Below are 20320 nucleotides of genomic sequence, written 5' to 3' on the forward strand. Positions count from 1 at the left end.
AGTGCAGCTGAAGTGCCTGATGTGTGGCCATTGTTAACACGAGACCTAATTTTGTTCCCTCTGTTATGTCATTTTGTTTATCTCTGGCTGTAATAAATGGAGCATAGCATTGTTTTTAATGTCCTCACACTCCAGCAGATCTCAAAGTGTCTCTCAGGCAGAGAACAAACCCAGGAGTGAAGGAGGGAAGTCATTACTTATTGTTTAAAGAAACCAGTGTCCCCCACATCCAGCAGCTCGCCACAGTCTGACCAGAGAGCTATTTCATATTATCACAGTTGCATTTTTAGCTCCACTTAAAACAGAAAGTCATCAGTTTTCAACTTTCTAATTCTACAGCCACCTATTGTCTCCAATAGGTATTATTGTTGACGCCACTGTCATGAAGCCTTGCGGGATCGCTTTCCGCTTTGCTCGGAGCTGTGCTATGGACTCCGTTATGACAACTGCAAAATCAAGTGTTTACTGTAAAATGTACTTTGCTGTGGACAGCTAGGAGTGGATCTGGGAAAATAAACAGCACAAGTCTTTTCCTGCAAGAGATGTTATGGTACGAAATGTTCATCTCACAATATTGAAACCAAAATTATCACCGTTATCGATATTGTCCTGGTACTGTTGACATGTGCTGGAAAATGTTCAAAAAGTATTGATACACACACTGAAATCATTTCACCACATTTTGTATTAAACACAAACATAATAAGCAGCAGCACTGTGCACTTTGCATAAACATTAAAATAATAACAGTTATGAAAAAATCTATATGAAAACCATATTAAATGTACAACTATGGCACTGTGTGTCTATGAGTGGTAGCTGCACTTTGTGCACATTGCATGCAGGAAAACTACAAACAAAATGACATTTCTTCACATATGCTCAATCAGACTTGTACAGATTTTGCAGCTGCATTGGCCATGCTTGACCAGAAGACCTTGTAAAGGCTTTGAAAAGTTTCCCTAGCACAGGTCTTAATCAACACAACCTTAACTAAGCAAACGTGCATATAAGCAACACAAAACCCTTATAAACAAAGCAATGTGCATGTAAGAACATTACTCCTATTAGTGCTGCCTTCAGCCAAGCTCTCAGGTTCATGTTAGGATGTTTTCAGAATGGGGAGGGACAGACCTCATGTTCGGTGTTGCTGCGTCTGTAGGAGATTGTTGCTGCTAACTTTAATTGATGCATTACGTTCTGACAGTATTTACCGTGATTTCAAAGCATGGTAATCACACATGGTTATCGTGCAAATTAAATTTGAATGGTATTACTAACCAGCGTGGAATTTTACTGTGATTATCATAATAACCGGTAACTGTTCCTGCTTTTGCTGCGCAATGGTTACCGCACTTCCTTTTGTGCCGTAAATTGATCCTTCATTTTTCCCAGGAGATCATACCCAGAGGCATGCAGAATTGCACAGTGAAAGCTAGGCCAATAGCAAACCAGTTTTAATGCTTTTTTTTATTGTTTTATAGCCATTACATCGTGCAGTCAACTAAATGTTTAAACAGAAAAAGTTATCTCTGGAGGCTTTAAGCTTCGACCAATTCAGAGCAGCTGATGATCTGATGGCCGAGCAAAAGGCAACAGGAAGCGGCTAATTGTCACGAAATTTGATCCTTTTTTTTTTGCAGCCTCCAGGCGCCATACAAGGGGTCCAGATAATAGAATGGAGAGTTGGTGTGCTCATGATCCGTGACCTCAAAGTGTGCTGACCTGATCAAAGGACACGAGCATGTCTGAGCGCGGTAGAGATAGTGAACCATGAAGACAAACACCTCAGGCAGGAGAAACGGGCTCCAGTTCTCATTGACAGCCCGGTATTTGGTAGATTCTGCATTTATCGCTTGATCAGCTGCCTCTCTTGACAGCTCCCCTGAGTTTTCAGTCCAGCCGTGTGAGCGTAGTTGAGGGAAGAAGCGGCCCCCTTTTTTCACCACCCCCACTCTCCACCTACTACTGTCTTTTTTGTATTCCACATGCCAGCAAAGCCTGTGTCCTCAGGCATCAGCTATGTCTCACCTGTTTGGACCTGCTGGGATTCCCTGTCCTCATAATTTTGTTTGGACTTGATGGATGATGGCTGAAATATAGCGCTGTCAAATATTTCTGGTATTTATCTCACCCTCACACACACACATCCAGGTTTGTTTGGCACTAGAGACTGTATTTTTCATGTGCCTTGAATTGCTTTGCTGCTCCAGGGAGATTTTTGTTTTTTTTCTGCTGTGGTCTGTTGCAATTCTGCCTTTTTATGGTGTCTATATTATTCCCCCCTCTTTCTCTCTCTTTCACCACAGCTTGAATGGCTCCCTGCCCAGTAATGTGGAGATCAAAAACAACACCCTGTTCTTTAAGGGACCAGTGACCTACGATTTGGCTGGCACGTACGTCTGTGACGCGACCAATGGCATCGGGACTCGCACTGGCATCGTGGACGTCAACATCACAGGTAGGTTGAAAAAGGCGGTCGCTTCCGTTCTCCGTCTCTTCAGTAACTCTGGCATGGCTTGCATCAATACAGTACCCTGCTAATTTTAGACAGGGAACCACCAGACCCCCGTTAGGTTTAGGGTTAGCCCCAATCCAGGGCCACTTTTGACAAATGACAGGAGGCCATGGGCCAGTCACAGCTGCCCCATACATGTTTCTAGGATTTTATCACATTTATAGGATTTTAGGACATTTATAAGATTTTAGGACGTTCCTCGGATTTTAGGAAATTTATAGATTTTAGGATGTCTCTAGGATTTAGGACTTTTCTAGAATTTAAGGACCTTACTAGGATTTCAGGACATCTCTAGGATTTAAGGGCATTTCAGGGATTTCAGTATTTTTCTAGGATTTTAGGATATTACTAGGAAGTTAGGACATTTGTACAATTTTAGGACATTTTCTAGGATTTTAGGACATTTTCTAGGATTTTTGGACATTTGGAGCTTAGCTGGGACCTCTATCAGGAGGTGACAGGCTCCTCCATTGGAACTTTTTTTTATAGACAAGCCCTATTTTGATGCTGTTTTATGCACTCTGGAACCTTATGTAAATTAAAAGTACAAAAAACAATTCTCAGTGTGAATCACTGTATTATGAAGTAGAAAATGGGTTGGGGGCCATCGGGCATGCCAGATTTGGCCCTTGGGCCGTAAGTTGAGTATCACTGCCATAACACATCCGCATAAAAAAGCCCAAGCCTCCACACACGTGCACAGACCAGCTGATTAAAGCAGATTGCCTGTTCTCGATACTGTTCCCACCTGCCCGGTCTGGTCCCTGCTGCACATTGTTGCAGGTTAGACGTGAAAAAAAGCCTCTGTGTTTGTGTATCGGAGCTCCACACACGCTGTGAGAAAACAACAGCCGCCCCCTTCCACCTTGCCCTGCTACGTACCCCGGCACATGTGTGGGAGCGATATAAAGCAGGTCTATTAACAGCGCCTAAAATAACATCAAGGAAAACGGGGGTTTGAGGTGAGGGTACTGTATTGATCATAGTTTGCTCGCATCACGCTTGCATTTCCCCGAACAGCCTCTTTTATAGTCAAGCTCTGCGTTCGTTCCTTTTGTCTCTTCTGGGGAAAACAAAATGCTGAACAAAACTGATTCAGTTTCCTTTCCTTCCACATAATCGTTGGCACACACGCACTGTGGTTCTTCTGGGTTTCTATCCATAGGAGACGGTATTTTGTGCTCAAAGCTGCTGCTACAATATAGACCAGATTTGCTATAGGCACTAATGTGGCGATCTTGTATTGGTCCCAGCTGTGTGTGTGGTATTGGGAGACTGTCACAGTTTTGCTCTGATCGGACTGGAAAGATTTTTTTTCTCTACTCTTTGTGCTACTTGGTTTCTGGGAAGCGGGGGTGTTCTAACTTGCATTGCTTTGCATGTTGACTCATGTTGTGACTCTGGGAACGCTACGCTTGGTGTGAAGTGAACAGCTGTGCCTTACAGTATCATCACATACCTTTTTTTTTTCCATTTCCTGTCTCTCAGTGTGTTATTCTCAGCTGGTGAGGGTACGGCTAGGACAAAGCGGCTTTGTAGGACATGATGTCACTACCTGCATTGTGAGTTGCCCCATCCAAAGTAGGCGGGCTAGTAGTGCGATAATAGAAATCTCCAAGGAGCATGAGCAGCCCGTACTTATCAAGCAGGAAAGTGAGGAAGTAATCTAGTGTCAGGAAATCACCCTGCACCAGCTTGTATTGAGTAATTGTGTTCCAGAGAGATTGTACTGTTTGGCATAAAGTACTGTATCCCTTTTGGAAAGGCAAAACAAAGGCACCAAAGTCATTTTCTATTTCTGCTTTTTCATTGATTGCTTAAATTAACAAACCGCATTGCTATTGTCCCTGTAGTCTCTCTGTTTATTCTCATCATTTGTCCGTATAATTTTATTGAGTGAGTGAGTGAGGTGAACAATGCGTGGATACATAATTTGTGCGATTCAATTTGTCTGCATATAAAATTTGAATCCGAACCTGTTTTTTTTTAAATATTTAAAACCATGTAAAGGTATATAGCTGGTTAAAGAAAACATAATGATTAAATTTAGTTTAGTTTAAACTAAATTTAGTCTGAAGTTATGAAAACACTCTTGGCCCTCAGCAGGAGTTAAACATTTCCTCCAATCGCTCTGCATGTTTACAGTAATTATTACACTTAGTTATTTCATGTCATTCACACACCTGAAATTATGCATTTAAGAAAATTTTATTCACATTTGCTACATGATAACTTGATAGTCACTTTTCCCTCAGCTGAAAGAAATCCATCTTTGAGGTATACTAAGAGCCGTGATTCCGACATATCCTGAATTTTATGTGACAAGGCACTCAGTGGTCTGTTTGTATCCTCTGTGGTAATAAGCCTGCCTGGATGCTAGCTGCAAGTCCTGTTCTATATTGCTGGATGGCAAAAGGCCTGAATTTCTGTTTAGGGTACATTCCCAAAGGGTCCCGTACAAGCCTTAAAAGCATGTTGCCAGTTCCCATAGTAACAGTAACAAGTTAAAGGGAGAAGAGCCAGCATCCCCTCCTGAAGCACAGTTTGGAGCTCCAGCATCCACCCAGTCAAATTGAAGATGCTCACAAACAGCTACTCAGGATTCGTACGGTTATGAAAAAGCTGATAAAGTCATGGAATTTTCAAATAGCAATGTCCAGGCCTGGGAAAGTTTTGGAAAGCTAAATATAGCCTAAACGTTTTGGAAAAGTCATGGAATTTTGTTTCACAAACTTGCATAATAACACGTGATGTTTTCAAGGACTGTCAGAGATCTGAAAATCCAATGATAATTTCTGTTTTGAGCAATTTTTGGCTGTGATAAATGGTGTAATTTTTGGTGATTTTTGGTAATATGCCTTCCAAACTAATGGGACATCAGGTATTGAAGGCATGTTTTATTTAAAAATATCCCAAAATTTTAAGGGAAAAAAAAGGCCAATGCGTTTTCTTTAAAAATCAACAATTTTTTTAAAGACTATATATATATATATATATATATATATACATATATATATACATACATATATATATATATATATATATATATATATATATATATACATACATATTTAAGAGCAATTATATGGTAATTTAAAAAACAAAAAGGAGTATCAGTGGTCGTCTCAGAGAATGTGTGGACTTGAAAATTAGCCTAAAAGTCATGGGATTTTATTGGTAAAACGGTGTATGAACTCTGGCTACTGTCAAGCATTAGCATGGTTTGGTGCTTTAGGTTGCAGAGAGGATGTACAAATAGGGACAGAGATGTCCTGCCCTTGTGTCTCATGCAGGTCTAACATGGATATGTTACAGCGGGATTATACAACTCTTTGCTGATGATGTGAAATGCTAGCCTGTTCCTGTTTTATGCAGGCTGGTCAGCATAATCTCCACAACCACGGAGCAACATTAAGCTTTGAGGATGCGCGTAGAAGAAATGTTCCTCTTTAGAAGACATTTCTGTGAATGTAGATCAGCTCATGGTGGACTTTGTCTCAGTTACTCGAATGAAAAGACTGTTAGAGGTGAACTTGAGGGTGTGCATGGCATGTTTCCCTCTAATTCTTTGAAGTGCTCCGTGCAGCCTTGACATTAGGTCTGTGCATAATGACCCAGTGGCGGAGGTAAAGAAGGATGCTGATGCTTCATTAACTTCAAAGAGCATCTTTGTGCCTCCCAACAGCCGGAGACAGGCCCGGCTAAGACATGGCAGGTGAGAGAACCCGCTGCTGGCTGCTGTTCAAGGCTGCAGCATCGGGCCTCGGTAATGTTAGCTAAGTGTTCTCTGCAGAAAAAGGAAGGTGACCAAGCTAATAACTGCAGTACATTTGTTCAGCTGCTTTCAGAGCCAGCAAGGCTGACAGTTTCTAGACTAGTGCTTAACATGAAATTATTATCTCTCTTCCCTGTTAACCCCTTGAAACCTGAGCAAACTGGCTTTATCTCAAATCAAAAACATGTAAGGCACTGAGCAACTTCATGTGAAGTTACCCAAAATTAACAAGGTGCTGGTAAAGAATTACAGGAAAATTACCTGGAAATAAGCACACAAAAAAGAAAAATGGTAACATTAAATAAGTAAATAAATAACATAAAGAAAAGGAAATGGCTTGAAAGAAAAGTGCTAAAAACGGAAATGTATTTTATAATTACAATAATTATATAATAATTATGGGGTTTTTTCATTCTCTATCTCTTGTCTTTCTGTCTTTTTTAATAACATAATTTTCAGTTCATTTTCTTGTCAGCTTTTCATTTATTGCAATTTCCGGGACATCTTTTGCCAAGTTGCCCTTTGCCTTTTTAGTCATGCATTCAAAAGAAATTACATCAATTTCCTCAGGTTTCAAAGGTTTCACGATGCTTGTGAAAGGCTTTCAAGCAAAACACAAGACACTGATGTTGATCCAGGTTTCAAAGGGTTAAAGGGCACATTTTAACAGTTTTGGATTTAGAGGCACTCCTGAGTCAATAACTGAGGCCTTTTTTAAGCCTGCAGTAAACTGTACCCGAGCAATGACAAATATGACACTTAAAGAATCTATCAAGCACTTCATACCACCATCGTTCACACTGTTGTCACCATCAAGACCCAGATTTATCCAAATGCAGTACCACGAGCTGCATTATGCATGGGTTTGGCAGAAGTCCTTTTTGTTTTCATTTTGATTTTTAGATTGACACTGCAATATACACCTGCCAGGGAGACAACCCTGCTTCCAGTGTCGGGAAGATAAAATATCTGTGACAACTTGTTTGTATCACAGAAAAGCTATTTTCTCACACTGGGAAACAACACTGATGGAGCACTTAAGGAAGGCGCATTTTAATCAAGCTGCTCAGTTTTCATGGGCGGATTTGTGGGAGCTGCACAACTGTCACCTCGGCAGATAGCGAGGCCACAGAGCACCTTGTTTCAATTAGTTTGGGGATAGTGTTTGCTGTGGAGATGGCATCGACTACGGTAAGTCACATGGGCCCAGACGGCTTTCTCCAAGGACATGTGTTCTGCAGATATGGTGTCACTTGTCAGAATCTAATGAACCACTCTCCTGTTTTAATCAATCCTCCCTTTCCAAAAAAAAGGTGAAAGAGGGAAAAAGGAGAGCGAGAGGATCTGTGGCGAGAGAGAGATGAGCTTTATGTAATGGGCCTTCTCTTAGCAAACACCTCTCTCATTTACATTCAATTCAGAAATCTCCTGAGGCAAAGTTGACAAGGCGTCAGATCTGATTAATCAGCGGATTACTACAGGGCATCAGAGGCCATGTTAAAAAATAGAGACAATTAAACAGCCGCACAATGAAAGTTACTTTTGACGATTTCCGTCTCGCAGCTTTTAACCGTCTAATCGGAGTGGCAGTCAACCAGCGACTCCTGAGAAATATTGCAGCTGAGTAAGCCGCAGGAAGAGCGCTGAATAATGTGGTTAAACCTCAAAGATCCTCCCCAACTTAAGAGAGCAAAATCAGTCTTTCATTAAGATAATCAGCTTTTCCAACATCACACTCGAAACAAATCGATGCTGCCATCTTAAATTTCCTTCCCGGCGCATAATAAGACGTGATGAATGGCCGTTTTGTCAGGATGGCCTTACAATTATGTCATTATCACCCCTGAGAAAGTAGATGTTTTTTTTCTTCTCGGCGGTACACAGTTATGTGACTTGTGGGAACATTTCTGTCAGTGAAGCAGCACAGTCACTACAGATTTAATTTGTTTACTCACTTGAATAATCTTTTAAACTTGATTGGATATTTTTTAACCTTGACTCTCCCACACGACCGCACTAATCTTTGTGAGACGGGGGCCGGACCGAGTCAAAGACAATGCATAATTCCCGCCACATTAGCAGGATCAGCTGTGAAGGATAATATCAGATCAGCCTGGGGTCAGCCAGTATGTGAACCTTTCGGTGACTCAACTTACGGCCCAACTTTCTTCACCCTCCTTTTGACGAGTTGCTTTAGAGAGCAGAGGTACGGTTGAATTTGCTACAGGGGCTTTACCACTCAGGTTAAACTGGATGGAGTGAAAGCGTTTTCATCAATTTAGCAAGAAAGAGTGAGGATGGATCCTTCTGTAAGCACAGGCAACCGGTGCAGACATCTGTTCACGCTCGCCTGAACAAGCAATAGTTCGCTCCCGTGTGAGAAAATGAAGTTGAGAGAGAAAAGGTGGGGGGAAAATATCTTACCCACATGGAGAAAATGAGATGAATAAAACATAGACTGTCTTATGGAAATATAAATAAATAAAGGTATCCATGTGACCAAAGGAGATGCTTCAGTGGGTCTGATTTTTTTGGAATTTAGTTGAAGACGTAAAGTGGATTCCAGAAATTGGGTTCCCAGGAAAACTGGAAGCAGAACTGAGGCGGAGGTGGGAGAGAGGGCAAGATGCTGTTTACATGACTCCATGTAACAGCCTGTGTCAGCTCCTGGTATTCACCGCTTGTCAATTCCTCTATCCCACGATACGATGACGACAAAGACAGTGGAGGCAGAGAAGGGGGCTGGCATTCTTAAGAAACTACAGACGTGGACTTTTTCACTATTTACCAATCTCATTTAATTTTTTTTTTTTTTGGCTCCGCATTACCAGTGCGAGCAAATGAGGCCATTGCCGAGAACATTAGCTGTGTCTATATAATGATTCCAAATGCTTGCCACCAGGTTGGCAGGAAAGCAGCAGCGGGTTGTTGGCAACGGCGAAGGGAGCTTTCTCAGCATAAATTTAAATTACTGAGCAGGAGATGTTACGCCGAGCTGGCATTAGATGTTTTAATTGTCCAAAAAAACGTATAACCACCTGAACTGGATGACATTTATTAGACCTGTAGTCTTTATGTGACAGAGATTGGTCTCATTAGTGTACGTGTTACATGATGATTTTCTAAAAATGGCTCTCTGGTTCCCTCTCTTTTCCAAAAAAATGAACACCTGGGACATGGAGGGTTTGAATATCCCATGAAATGGACACTTTCTGGAAAACACTGAAAAACAGTCTCGCCTTTCTCCCTGCCTTGTTGAATTAAATTTCCTCTTTCGGTAACTGATTCCTCACTGTCTTGTTAAAACAAAAAATACATCACTTTCAAGGTCAAGAGTGTAGGTTTTAAGGGGATATATTGGCAGAAATTGAATAATAAGTAGGATTTCTTGAGTGTATAATCACCTGAAAATTAAAAAAAAATTGGTGCTTTTGTTACCTAAGAATGAGCCGTTTATATCTACAAAGGGAGCAGGTCCTTGTCCATGTAGTCCACCATGTTGCACTGCCATGTTTCTACAGAAGCCCAAAACAGACAAACCAAACGCTGGCTCTAGACAGGGCCATTTTTGTTTAATGTCAGCCACTATAGTTAGCAGCCCCACTGCGACAAGTATCTTCAGTAAAACACCTATTGTTTTTAACGTGAAACTGTTTTATTCAGTGTTTTTACAGGTTTAAATCAAAGTGACCATCCGTTTCGGAGAGGATGAGACCTTTGTTGATAATTCGGCTTCTGGTCAAAATCTCCTGATTGTCTGGATCTTAAGTTATCAGAGAATAAAAGTGACCACATAGTTGGAGATGCTTGGGTCAGTGCCCATCTCCAGTGAACAAAAATCATTGGAATAACATTGATTTTAACATGAAACTTCTTTATTCAGTGTTTTTAATGATTTAAATTCCCGGTCCGTTTTTTTCGGAGAGGAGTAGACCTCTGGATAAATCAGCTTATGTTAAAAACATCCCAAATGTCTGGATCTGAAGTTATCAGAGAAAAAAGATGAGCACACAGTAGATGGTGCTGTGGTAGCTGCCCATCTCCTACAAGCCAAACAGCTTAGATTTTTAACATGAAACTGCTTTATTCAGTGTTTTTATTGTTTTAAAAAATTCTCAATAATCAAAGAAAAAAGTTGTGCCCACATTAACGGGTGCAGGGGGAGCCAAAGGGCATAGGAGAAACACTGATTTTTAACGTGAAACTGTTTAATTCAGTGTTTTTACCTGTGTTAATCACCTGGTCTGTCTGTTTTGGAGAGGAAGATACTGTACCTCTGTGGATAATTCAGCTCCCGCTTTAAACCTCCTCAACAATGAACACTAAAGGCATTCCAACACAAAGTACTTTTAGCTGGTTGCAGTCTGCAGTCCTCACCACTAGATGCCACTAAATCCCCCTAAATCTTACACACTGCTCCTTTAAAGACATGATGGTACCGTTTCATGGGACTTGGAGGGAGACTTTGTGCAGAGGCGTGTGTGGTGGTTCTCATGGCAAACACTTAAACTATTGTTCACAGGGTGGCCCAATCCAAAACAGTTCATTGTGGCTTTAAAAAGAGACACTGCTGGTCTCAACAAGCACCTGCAACCTATAAATAAAAGCAGGTGTTGTTGGTAAAGTCTGTTTTTATCAGCTAGGAAACAGACATGTTGCTCTCTCCGTCACTGCTAGGTCTGTCGGTTTTTCTCAACGTGATCGCTCGGTGTGATAAAACTTGCAGGAGTGCGGCGAGAATATCCTTGAATAAAACAAGTATCGCACCATATATTACTGACATCTAACAGCAGTGCCGCTCCATGCAGCCATTTGTCTCTTTTCTTTTCTCTGACAGAGACAAGAGACATTATGATGTCAGCTTTGCAGAGGCTCCCCCAGCAATGTGAAATTTGTTTGTCTTCGCTTGTCATGGTGGAGTCTGTCTCAATCTGCGCGCTATAGCACATTGCAGTGTCGCCTTCTCACATCGCCGCCTGCATTATTCATAGATTCAAAGGCCACACGCGCATATCTTGTATATCATTGCACCCTCACTTCGGGTAGACACATGCTGTCAGGCAGGTTGAGGAGCGTACTCAGTGTCTCGGTCTCCTGCTCTTCCCGCTAGCTTCTCATCACCTTTGAACTTCCTGATCAGGCGTCACTACAAACTTGGATGGATTTGGGTCTGCAGGCTGATAGAGTGACTGACTCGTCCCCACGTCCTCACTACAGGAGGGGCTGCTCGCTGCTCACTTCCTGCCAAGAATACACCTCATTATCCAAATGAGACATTAGCATGAGCCGCTGCCTTGCTTGCACACCATAGGCCGCCCCATAAAGCCTCTGCTGTGCTGCGCTGTGCCAGGGAGAGCACTGAGGGGGAAGACATTGTGGCTGCAGATCATTTTGCATAAAATGGAGGAGAGGGACGCTCGACAAGTAAAGGGGTCTTTTTTTATTTGGAGAAGAAGAGATAGCCCGGCTGTGGGAGTGAAATGGAAATGTCACCAGGGGAGAGCATGTGAGAGCAGAGCAGCTGAGATCGGAGTGATTTATCTCAACATTTGTTTCTGCATGGCTTGCTGTTTCGGCTCTCCGGAGGATATGCAGAGGAGAGGGATGTGGCAGACAGATGGAGCAGGGGGATTGGCTGAGCCCCTTCAGCCCAGCTCTGCTCCTCTGTCCTCCTCCTCCTCACTGTCCACCCGTGTGGTGTTGGATCTGTCACGCCTCCCTGAGAGCCTGATGAAGTAGGTCAGACGTTGTCCCAGGGTCTGACCACTGGCTCCAGAGCCGCTGCTGCTGCTGCTGATGTTGTGTAGTGATTCACTCATTACACACACAGCTTCGAAATAACAACAAGGAGTCGAAAAAAACAACAAGAAAAAAGCCAGCAAAGGAAAAGTTGAGGGTAGGGCTGTGCAGTGAACAAACATTGCACTGACCTCAATTGGCTTAAAGCCTACTAACATGCAGATTTTTTTGCTGCATGTGTGCTGACCCAATAACTCGTCCTCAGCGCCGAAGCCACATGCAACCAAGCAGGGAAATGTAGAGATGCATTAATAATAGCACCTTATGAGTAAACATGATTCGTAAAAGAGCATTTGTGTTTAGATCCCAGTGTAAATATTCATTGCTCATTAAAGGCGTATTAGGGATGTTTATTACAACCTTCGTAGCACAAAATGCCCATATTATATCAACAAGGGCACGAAAGGTGCTTTCTGAAATCTAAAGTATTTTCCAGTACTTTACTTTCTGCTTTCATAAAAGTCATACTTCTTGTTGATATCACTTTATTGTTTATTTCACCTATAAACCACTACAAATATAATTCAGCCATGGCCGTAGTCAACATTATCAGGGACCAAGTCTTCCTGGGTGAGGAGTCAACAAATTATTGTTTAAGATTTTTTTTTTAAAGATTTTTTTCAAAAATTAAAATATGTTTTAAAGTTTTATCTAAGAAAAGATGTAAAAAAAAAAATTTAAAAAAAAAGAGCAGATTAGGCTACTCTGTTATCTATAAGTATTCCTGCAGTCCTGCCATGGTTTTGCGGACCCATGAATACAGCACAGGCAGACTTCTATATGAGATCTTCTTTTCCTCAGCAGCAGTTTGTGGAGTTTGAGTTGCAGGTTGGATAACTGTCACTTGATCCAGCCAAAGCTGATCAGGTAAGATCAGTTGGTGAGAGGAGCAGCTGCTGCAGAGGAAAGTAAATGCAAACTTTAAGACACAACTCAATCAACGGTTAAGTTTCACTTTCACTGCACCTGTCGTTCTGCTGCTCCATCTGTGCCTAGAGTGCACTGTGTGCTCTGAGAGTGTGGTTCAATGAATAACTGAATGAGATATATATTCCAATAGCTGTCTAAATAAGTCTGTTAAGTTTATTTATGATTATGATGACAAATAATTGGACGGATGGTTGCCTCTCCTAGCAAAAATTAATATATTGGGATGTGAGCATTTTATGTATATTTTTATTATGCAAGCGATTTGTGCCCCTCTGCCTTGATCAATAGAGGCCGCAAGAAGCCTTTACATGCTGCTTCTGCTCTAGAGAGATGAAAACATGAAGCAGTCTCTGCTCCTCTGACAGGACAGTCCCGCAAGTCGTTGCATGTTCACAACACGCCACAGATGATGTCACCGGCATTTTGATGCCAGTATTTCACAGCGTTATCTCCTCCGGCACATCCCATGCCTCTTATCCATCCGCTTTTTAACAGGAAACTGAATTTGCATTAGTAGTCTGAAGGTTTTAATGGTGTGTGTGGCATTTACCTACATATGAGGGGAGCTTATGCTCCTGTGAAATCAGTGATAGCCAAACAGAAAATGTTGACAAACAGAAAGAAATGGTAGATATTGGAAGGCGAGTGTGCGATAGCAGGGGGGAAAGAGCTTTGCCTCGGTGTCGCCTCCCTGGGCAGCATGCTCAATTCCTGTCAGTGATGAGCTTTTATTCGTTGTGGCAGCATTACATTTCCATGACTTCACAACCACTGGCAAATTCAGACAGGGGAGTAATGAGGATCATTGGAATCAGCAAATGAATGCGTCTCCCCCGATTGTCCCCATCTTCACTCACTCATGATGCCATTCTTTATTTGACGTTGTCACTCCCCGGCCTCTCAAAGGCACTCACTCCATCTTCTTTTTCTCCCCTTGTTGCCACTCCTCAGACTCTCAGAGTAGCCCTCTATTTTCTTTTCATCTTCTGTTGTCTGCAGCTTGTTCCTCATTTAGTCGTATTAAAACACCACTCCCTGCACCGCTCTTTGAAATCCTCTCTCATTTTCCCAGCCTCTGTCATAACACCTTGTCCGAGTGATTGCGCTAAGACTCAGGAATGTTTGTACCTGTCTCTGTCCTTCTTTTACTTCATGTGCAGACATGACTGGAGCACACCCAGAAACTGTACCTGCAGGACAGAGTTGTGATACAGTTTCTTTTACTTTAAAGCCCCCTCTGCTTCACACATTCCTCTACTTGGATACCTTTGAACATTTGCTGCTGGTTGTTTTGTACTCTAGCTTACACTGAAATACAAAACCATGATCCAAATGTATTTTCTGAAGCCACAAATCAAGGACATGATGTGTCATTCCCACAAGATGTCAGGCTTTTTTTTTTTGTGAATGTGCCACATTTGTTAACCATTTCTCTTAAAGGCTCTTCTGTTTAACACAAATGACTCAGAAGAGGGAACACTCATCTGAAGGAAACAGATTTCGCCACTAAAATGTTTGGAGGTTATAAATCATCCACTCGATCAAGTCAGATTTGAGTGTTCAGAATACTATGATAAATGCAGCACAAAACAGCATGGTTGCAGCGTTTAAATAGCTGCAGTATTTCATGTTGTTCATTACCTGTATAAATCTATCATGCCTTTGGATTGAATTATAGCCTTTCATAGCACATCTTGGCACCTATTAATCTCAATAGTACATTTGAGTTGTCGCAACTCAAGGTTACCACGCTATCTGCATATTTCCAGCGCGGTGTTAATAGACACTGCCTGTTGTTGCCTGGAACAGTGTCAGGGGCTGTTGTTGTGTTTTTTTTATCTATCTGTTGGCAGGTGTTGCCGGTAGCGACGGCGTGCTGGTGGAACGCCTCCTCCCTCCTCCGTGCTGTCAAACACCCCAACGTAGCACGACCATTTCAAATGTGTTTTATTATTAGTATTTCTGTAATGTGATTAGTTTGCACCATAGCCACTCTCATTCCTCACATTCACAGAGAACATGGACGAGAAAAAGCCGCCGCGCTGGAGAAAAAAAAAGAGAAATCTTTTTGATGTTTTTGTTATCTTCATGCATGCGCAAGGCTGAATGGGAGGTGGTGTTGTGATGTGACCCTGTGGAGGGATGAGTGCAGAGCAGAAGTGTGCCGGATAAAGTAATAAGAAAAGGCACTCCTCTTTGCAAACACGCCTCTTTGAGTTGAAAAACAAAAGCAGTGTGTTCTTCCACTGCACTGAAGTGATCTGCTGAACATTTCCTGGTGTTTCTGGGTGTCTTTCTCTGCTTTTAAGGTATCCCCATTATAAAGGCAGAACCATCTGAACATTTCAATATACCTTTATTCCAGTGTGCTGGTAAAAATAACTTTAAGGGATACTTTTAACCAGATTTTTATCAAAACAATGTAGGTAGTATTTGCAGATGAATTGTGGTAAACTTCCCTCCATCTAACCAGTGCCAAGATACCCCTCCCCCATTGGTAAAACTCAGCTGGATGATGCAAATTAATGCAAAAGACATCATCCAGCAGAATTGCTCGCTGGCTCTCGGGCTGTTGCTCTAACTACAGGCTGAACTTCTACATTTGTATTGCCCGCCCCCCCCATGCTGCCGTATATATACGTATTTATACTGCCGTGCAGTATACAAGCAGATCAAGAGACTTACCTGCCTCTCTCTCGCTCTCTCTCTCTCGCTCTCTCTCAGATTTTTTTTTTTTTTTTTTTTTTAAAGATTATTTTTTTGGGCTTTTATTGTCTTTAACTGACAGGACAGTGAGAGTGTGAAAGGGGGAGAGAGAGAGGGGGAGACATGCAGCAAAGGGCCGGGGCCGGATTTGAACCCGCCGCCACTGCAGCGAGGATACAGCCTCTGTACATGGGGCGCCGCTCTATCCACTGAGCCATCAGGCACCCCTCTCTCTCAGATTTAAATTCAAATCAGATTTATTGGAAAAATAACAGATTATTATAGAACAAATTATTACAGACATTACAGAAATATATTTTAGAAACACATTATATACAGTACATACTGTTTTAGTTATATAGAAACGTTTAGTGTAGAGCTTCTTTCTCTTCGTTTATGACAATATTCCACATATTTTTGCTGGCTCTTCTGCCAGTACATCCACTTTTTGATGAAGCCTCAGAAGTTGCTGTACTTTCTCTCTCTCTCTCTCTCTCTCTCTCTCTCTCTCTCTCTCTCTCTCAAACTCTGATCAAACGGAAAAACGAGGCAGCACTGATCTAATATACATCAAGATTATGTTACTTTACTGCATATTTGGCTGCTAAAATGTTTTTAGAAACACATTTTTTGCCATGTTTAGCTGTAATAGCCGGGGTTTGGGAACAGGAAGTGGGGACCATACTGCTTCCTGCACAGTGAAGACAGAAGATGAAAAAAACTAAGCTCAATGGGTAGAACTAAAGCCTCTTTTCCACTTCACAAAAAAAACTGCCCACAACTGCATATATCTGGCTTTTTAATGCAGTGTGAAAATGTACAATCTGCATTCACACCCAGTTCAAATGACTCTGCAGAAGGTATTTATCACCTCGGGTTCCGATTTGCATTCATGTGATAATTTGCATCAATGTAAATACATTATGAAACACACACACAGATGCTTGTCTGCTGCAGAGCCATGTTCAAGCTCTGCTCTACTGGCAGTAGGACACCAGTCTGAAGTTTATTTTTAGCGAGTTTTACCCGTGTTTAAAAAACCCTCATGTACACGCTAATTTTGGTGGAAATAATAATAATAGATTGTATTTAGGGTTTACATTTGAAACAAATCTCAAAATGCTACATTTTAAATTGATCAGCATAAAAATACGGATAAAAAGCAACCAAGATAATAGATTTAAAAAAACAACCAAAATAAAAGCATATTTGAAAGTCATGAATAAAAGCAAGAAGGGCAACCAGTAAGAAGTCAGTTAAAGGTCATAAGTTCTGCTGGAAAGGAACTTTTTGAGCTCCTTTTTAAAACACTCGATAGCAAAAAAGCAGTAAAAGTAGTGCTGATCAAATATAAACTAAGATTCTGTTACAGCATAGCAAATGTCTCTAAGGTTTTAAGAAACACATTTTAGCTTACCATTTAACTGTTATTTGAGATTGTATCTTGCCAGCTGCCATTGGTTTGGTGCGATGCAGTACTTTCTGGTAGGCGTAGGTTTTCTTGAGCAAGAGCATCCTTTTTCTTTGTTTTCTCAGGTCACATAGCATCAATTTCAAAAGGATATATGTCCTTCTACTGCACAGACAGACCAGTTTTATTAAAAGGCCATTTCTTCAGTAAGAACCTCTTTAATAACTCCTTTGGAAATTCTTCTTTTCAGCACGACAACTTCCGAGGCTTCCTCGAATGGTGCCATCCAAACAACCACAAAAATACTGCAATGTTTACAACTGCTTTCATGTAGTTTGTATTGACTATAAGACATTCTTCAGTCATTAGTGTCAACATTCTTCAAATACAGATGTCAAGGGGTGATGCCACTTGATCCTCTATAGAAATGGAGGTGATGGAGAGCGCCTTTGAAGGCGCGCCGTGTCTTCTTTTACTGCCACCATTCTGTAGTTTTAACGGTCTCGCCTTGTGTCTCTCACCTCTGTAAGTGGTAAATATCGAGTCTTGGCAACCTTAGAGATGCAAAGCAAAGGGCTGCCTAATTAAGACTGAATAAGGGGACAGATGAGAGGGAAGACATATCTGAGCAGAAGAAGGCAGTTAATGGCAGAGGAGAGGATTACAGGAGGACGTTTTCCCTTTTCTCTCCACTCCCTCAATCCTCGGGATTTTCAGCCCCTCTTTGGGCTTGGTGGGAGGATGTGTTCTCGTACAGGGGTGACCTGGCTCTGCTCTCTCATTCATGTGTGTAATGAAGGCCTGTGTCTGAATAATCCCATTAGGTGGTCAGATTAAAACCTGAGCTGATATTTGAGACTGTGCCCGGCAACGCTTTAGAAATTGGAGAGCTTTGCTGTCGTCCCTGGGAGAGAGGGTGCAGAGGAAGAGCAGCTGAGGAGAGCGACTGTGTTTGGGAGGTCGCTCTGTTGGACTGATAGGGTGCCATTGTAATTAAAGGAGAAAGGAAGGCTTCAGCAGCTTCTTTACTCTGCCCAGTACCATCCTTTTCTAGCAGAGTTATGCAGGGGTTTATCTTTTCCACTAAAAAGCCGTTCTAATCGAGTGTAATGGATTTGATTCAACAGTTTAGGGCAATACTTTAAAAAATCATTTTCTGCGTATGTGGGAAATGTATCTTTTTTGTTCTGCATGATGACGATGGCAGAGGTTGTTAGATTGGTGGGTTTTTGCAGTGTTCTGATTTGACTCTGTTGGACTCCCTGCAAGGCAGCAAAGAGAGAATTTCATATCTCTAAGGACCTTATAGGTTTACTTAACATAGACTTTCATTATGACTCAATTATGATCAGTTTCCTGTTTCAGATATGTATTGAATATAATAATTTTCTGCTCAGGGTGACACTGATGCAAGCATGTTGTCAGCCAGTTGTCGCCTGTACACTGTAACAGCTGATACGTCTCCATAAATCATTTGTGCATGTACAGAATGTGTTGATGTTGTTGCATTGAAGGTGTGACATGATGACTCTTGTTGATGAAAATTGATGTGACAGTACATCAATAATAGAATATAAAAGAATAAGAAGAATAATAAAGACATATATGTTTCAGTCAGGGAAAATTCTGAGCCCATACAGACACTCATGTTTAAAATAACAACTTTGCCATTACACACTACACTATAAAAAATTACTGAACTCTTTGAAAGTAATTCAGCCCTACATAACACTATTTGAACGAGCACAAATTCAATCATACACATTTATGAAACAACCTTAAATATACATTTTCACATAAAAACACATTTTAAAAAAATGTCTTCAAAAGCCTTTTTATAATATGAAAAATATTATAAATACCTCTCTAATATCTATTTGATATTGTTCCGAAAACGTCAACAAATGTCTCCTTCAGACAGCAGTATTTAATCAAGTTTCTTGCCAAATACATCATGATAATGTTATAATTACCACCACCCAATAATCATGATTACCGAACAGAGCTTGAATGCATTATAATGTAACTCAGTGCAGCCTCTGTAAGCTGTTAGTTCCTGCCTTCAGCTGCTAACAGCAAACGTTAACTAGCTCTCTCTAGTGCGTTTACTGCGTCCTTTCATACTAAAGGTGTCCGTGCAAAAATCTCTGACCATCCCAAACATATTTTCTATTGTTGCAGGGAAGACAGGTTTGCAGATTTGTGAATCCTATGATCAGCTTGTACTTGTTGCCTTTGTTTGTTGGTTGGGCTTAGGCAAGAGGAGTGGGATTGGTTCAGGTTAGGGTAAGACAAAGTAAGACGGGCCATTCCTTCGCTATCCTAGGATTTGCCAAAAAAAAAAAAAACATCAGCCACTGCTATTAGTGAATTCCATCTAATTTGCCTAAAGGCTGCTGACATGCAACAACATCACACACAGATGTCGGCAGATAAATTGGTACATCCCGAGTTTCAGTAGAATAAATCTAACTTGTTTGCTTCAGAACTTGTCAGAACCAGATATTTTCTTTGGAAAGACAGCTGCTGAACAGTGTTCAGATCTTTGTTTCTTACATTAAGATGTGTCATAATAGGATTATAATGACTCAGAGGACAGTAGGCAGAGATAGTATCAAAAGCAGTAAATCTTTTCTGACTCGTCTTGTCTGTGGTTTGCCCTGCATGAACAGAAAGCTCCCTGCTTTCTTCGCTGTTTTACTCTTTTTTTTTTTTTTCCAGTCCCCTCCCACACCATTTGTGCAGTGGATGGTTTAACTCTTTGTTGTTTCCCCACTCCACCTCTCCGTTGAGGATTCAGCGTTTGCCATTGAAGTTAAATGTGCCTCTGCTGTGCAGGTTTAGACAAGCACTACCTGTGCGCCTTCAGGCTTTGATCATGTTTCAGATAGACGTCTCTTCTGTCTCCACACTTCAAGGAGCATTGCACGTTTTTGTTTTAGTGAAGACATGGATGTAAGGGACATAGTTTCCAACGCTCAGATTTACAGTAAGCAGCAACTGTGCTTGTCATTGTTATCTCCATGCGAGGAGGCTCTCTGAAATGCTGGAATGAACGTGATGTTTCAGTTTAGCTCCAGATATGGTGGCGGCTTTGAATTTAAAACAAGGTATCTTTTCTTGCACTTGCAAGGCAAAGTCCCAGGATTCACACTCTGGCATCTTAGTTATTGTTTGTCTG

The 20320-nt window shown here is 41.4% G+C and overlaps 1 protein-coding gene across 7 annotated transcripts in view; it reads left to right on the forward strand.

Moving 5' to 3' along the window:
• Nucleotides 1-20320, forward strand: part of nectin1b (nectin cell adhesion molecule 1b) — a 217034-nt gene that overhangs the window by 83544 nt on the left and 113170 nt on the right. For all 7 annotated transcript variants that reach the window (XR_015776847.1, XM_088079198.1, XM_088079201.1 and 4 more), the window contains exon 5: nucleotides 2310-2461. Coding sequence is in view for 6 of the 7 variants with exons in the window: in XM_088079198.1 (XP_087935324.1) it covers nucleotides 2310-2461 (152 nt within the window). In the remaining variant the exon portion in view is untranslated. The remainder of the gene's footprint in view (nucleotides 1-2309; nucleotides 2462-20320) is intronic.

The sequence above is a fragment of the Plectropomus leopardus genome, chromosome 6 (genome assembly GCF_026936395.1).
Source record: "Plectropomus leopardus strain MGB_pleo_1.0 chromosome 6, ASM2693639v1, whole genome shotgun sequence".
NCBI lineage: Eukaryota > Metazoa > Chordata > Actinopteri > Perciformes > Serranidae > Plectropomus > Plectropomus leopardus.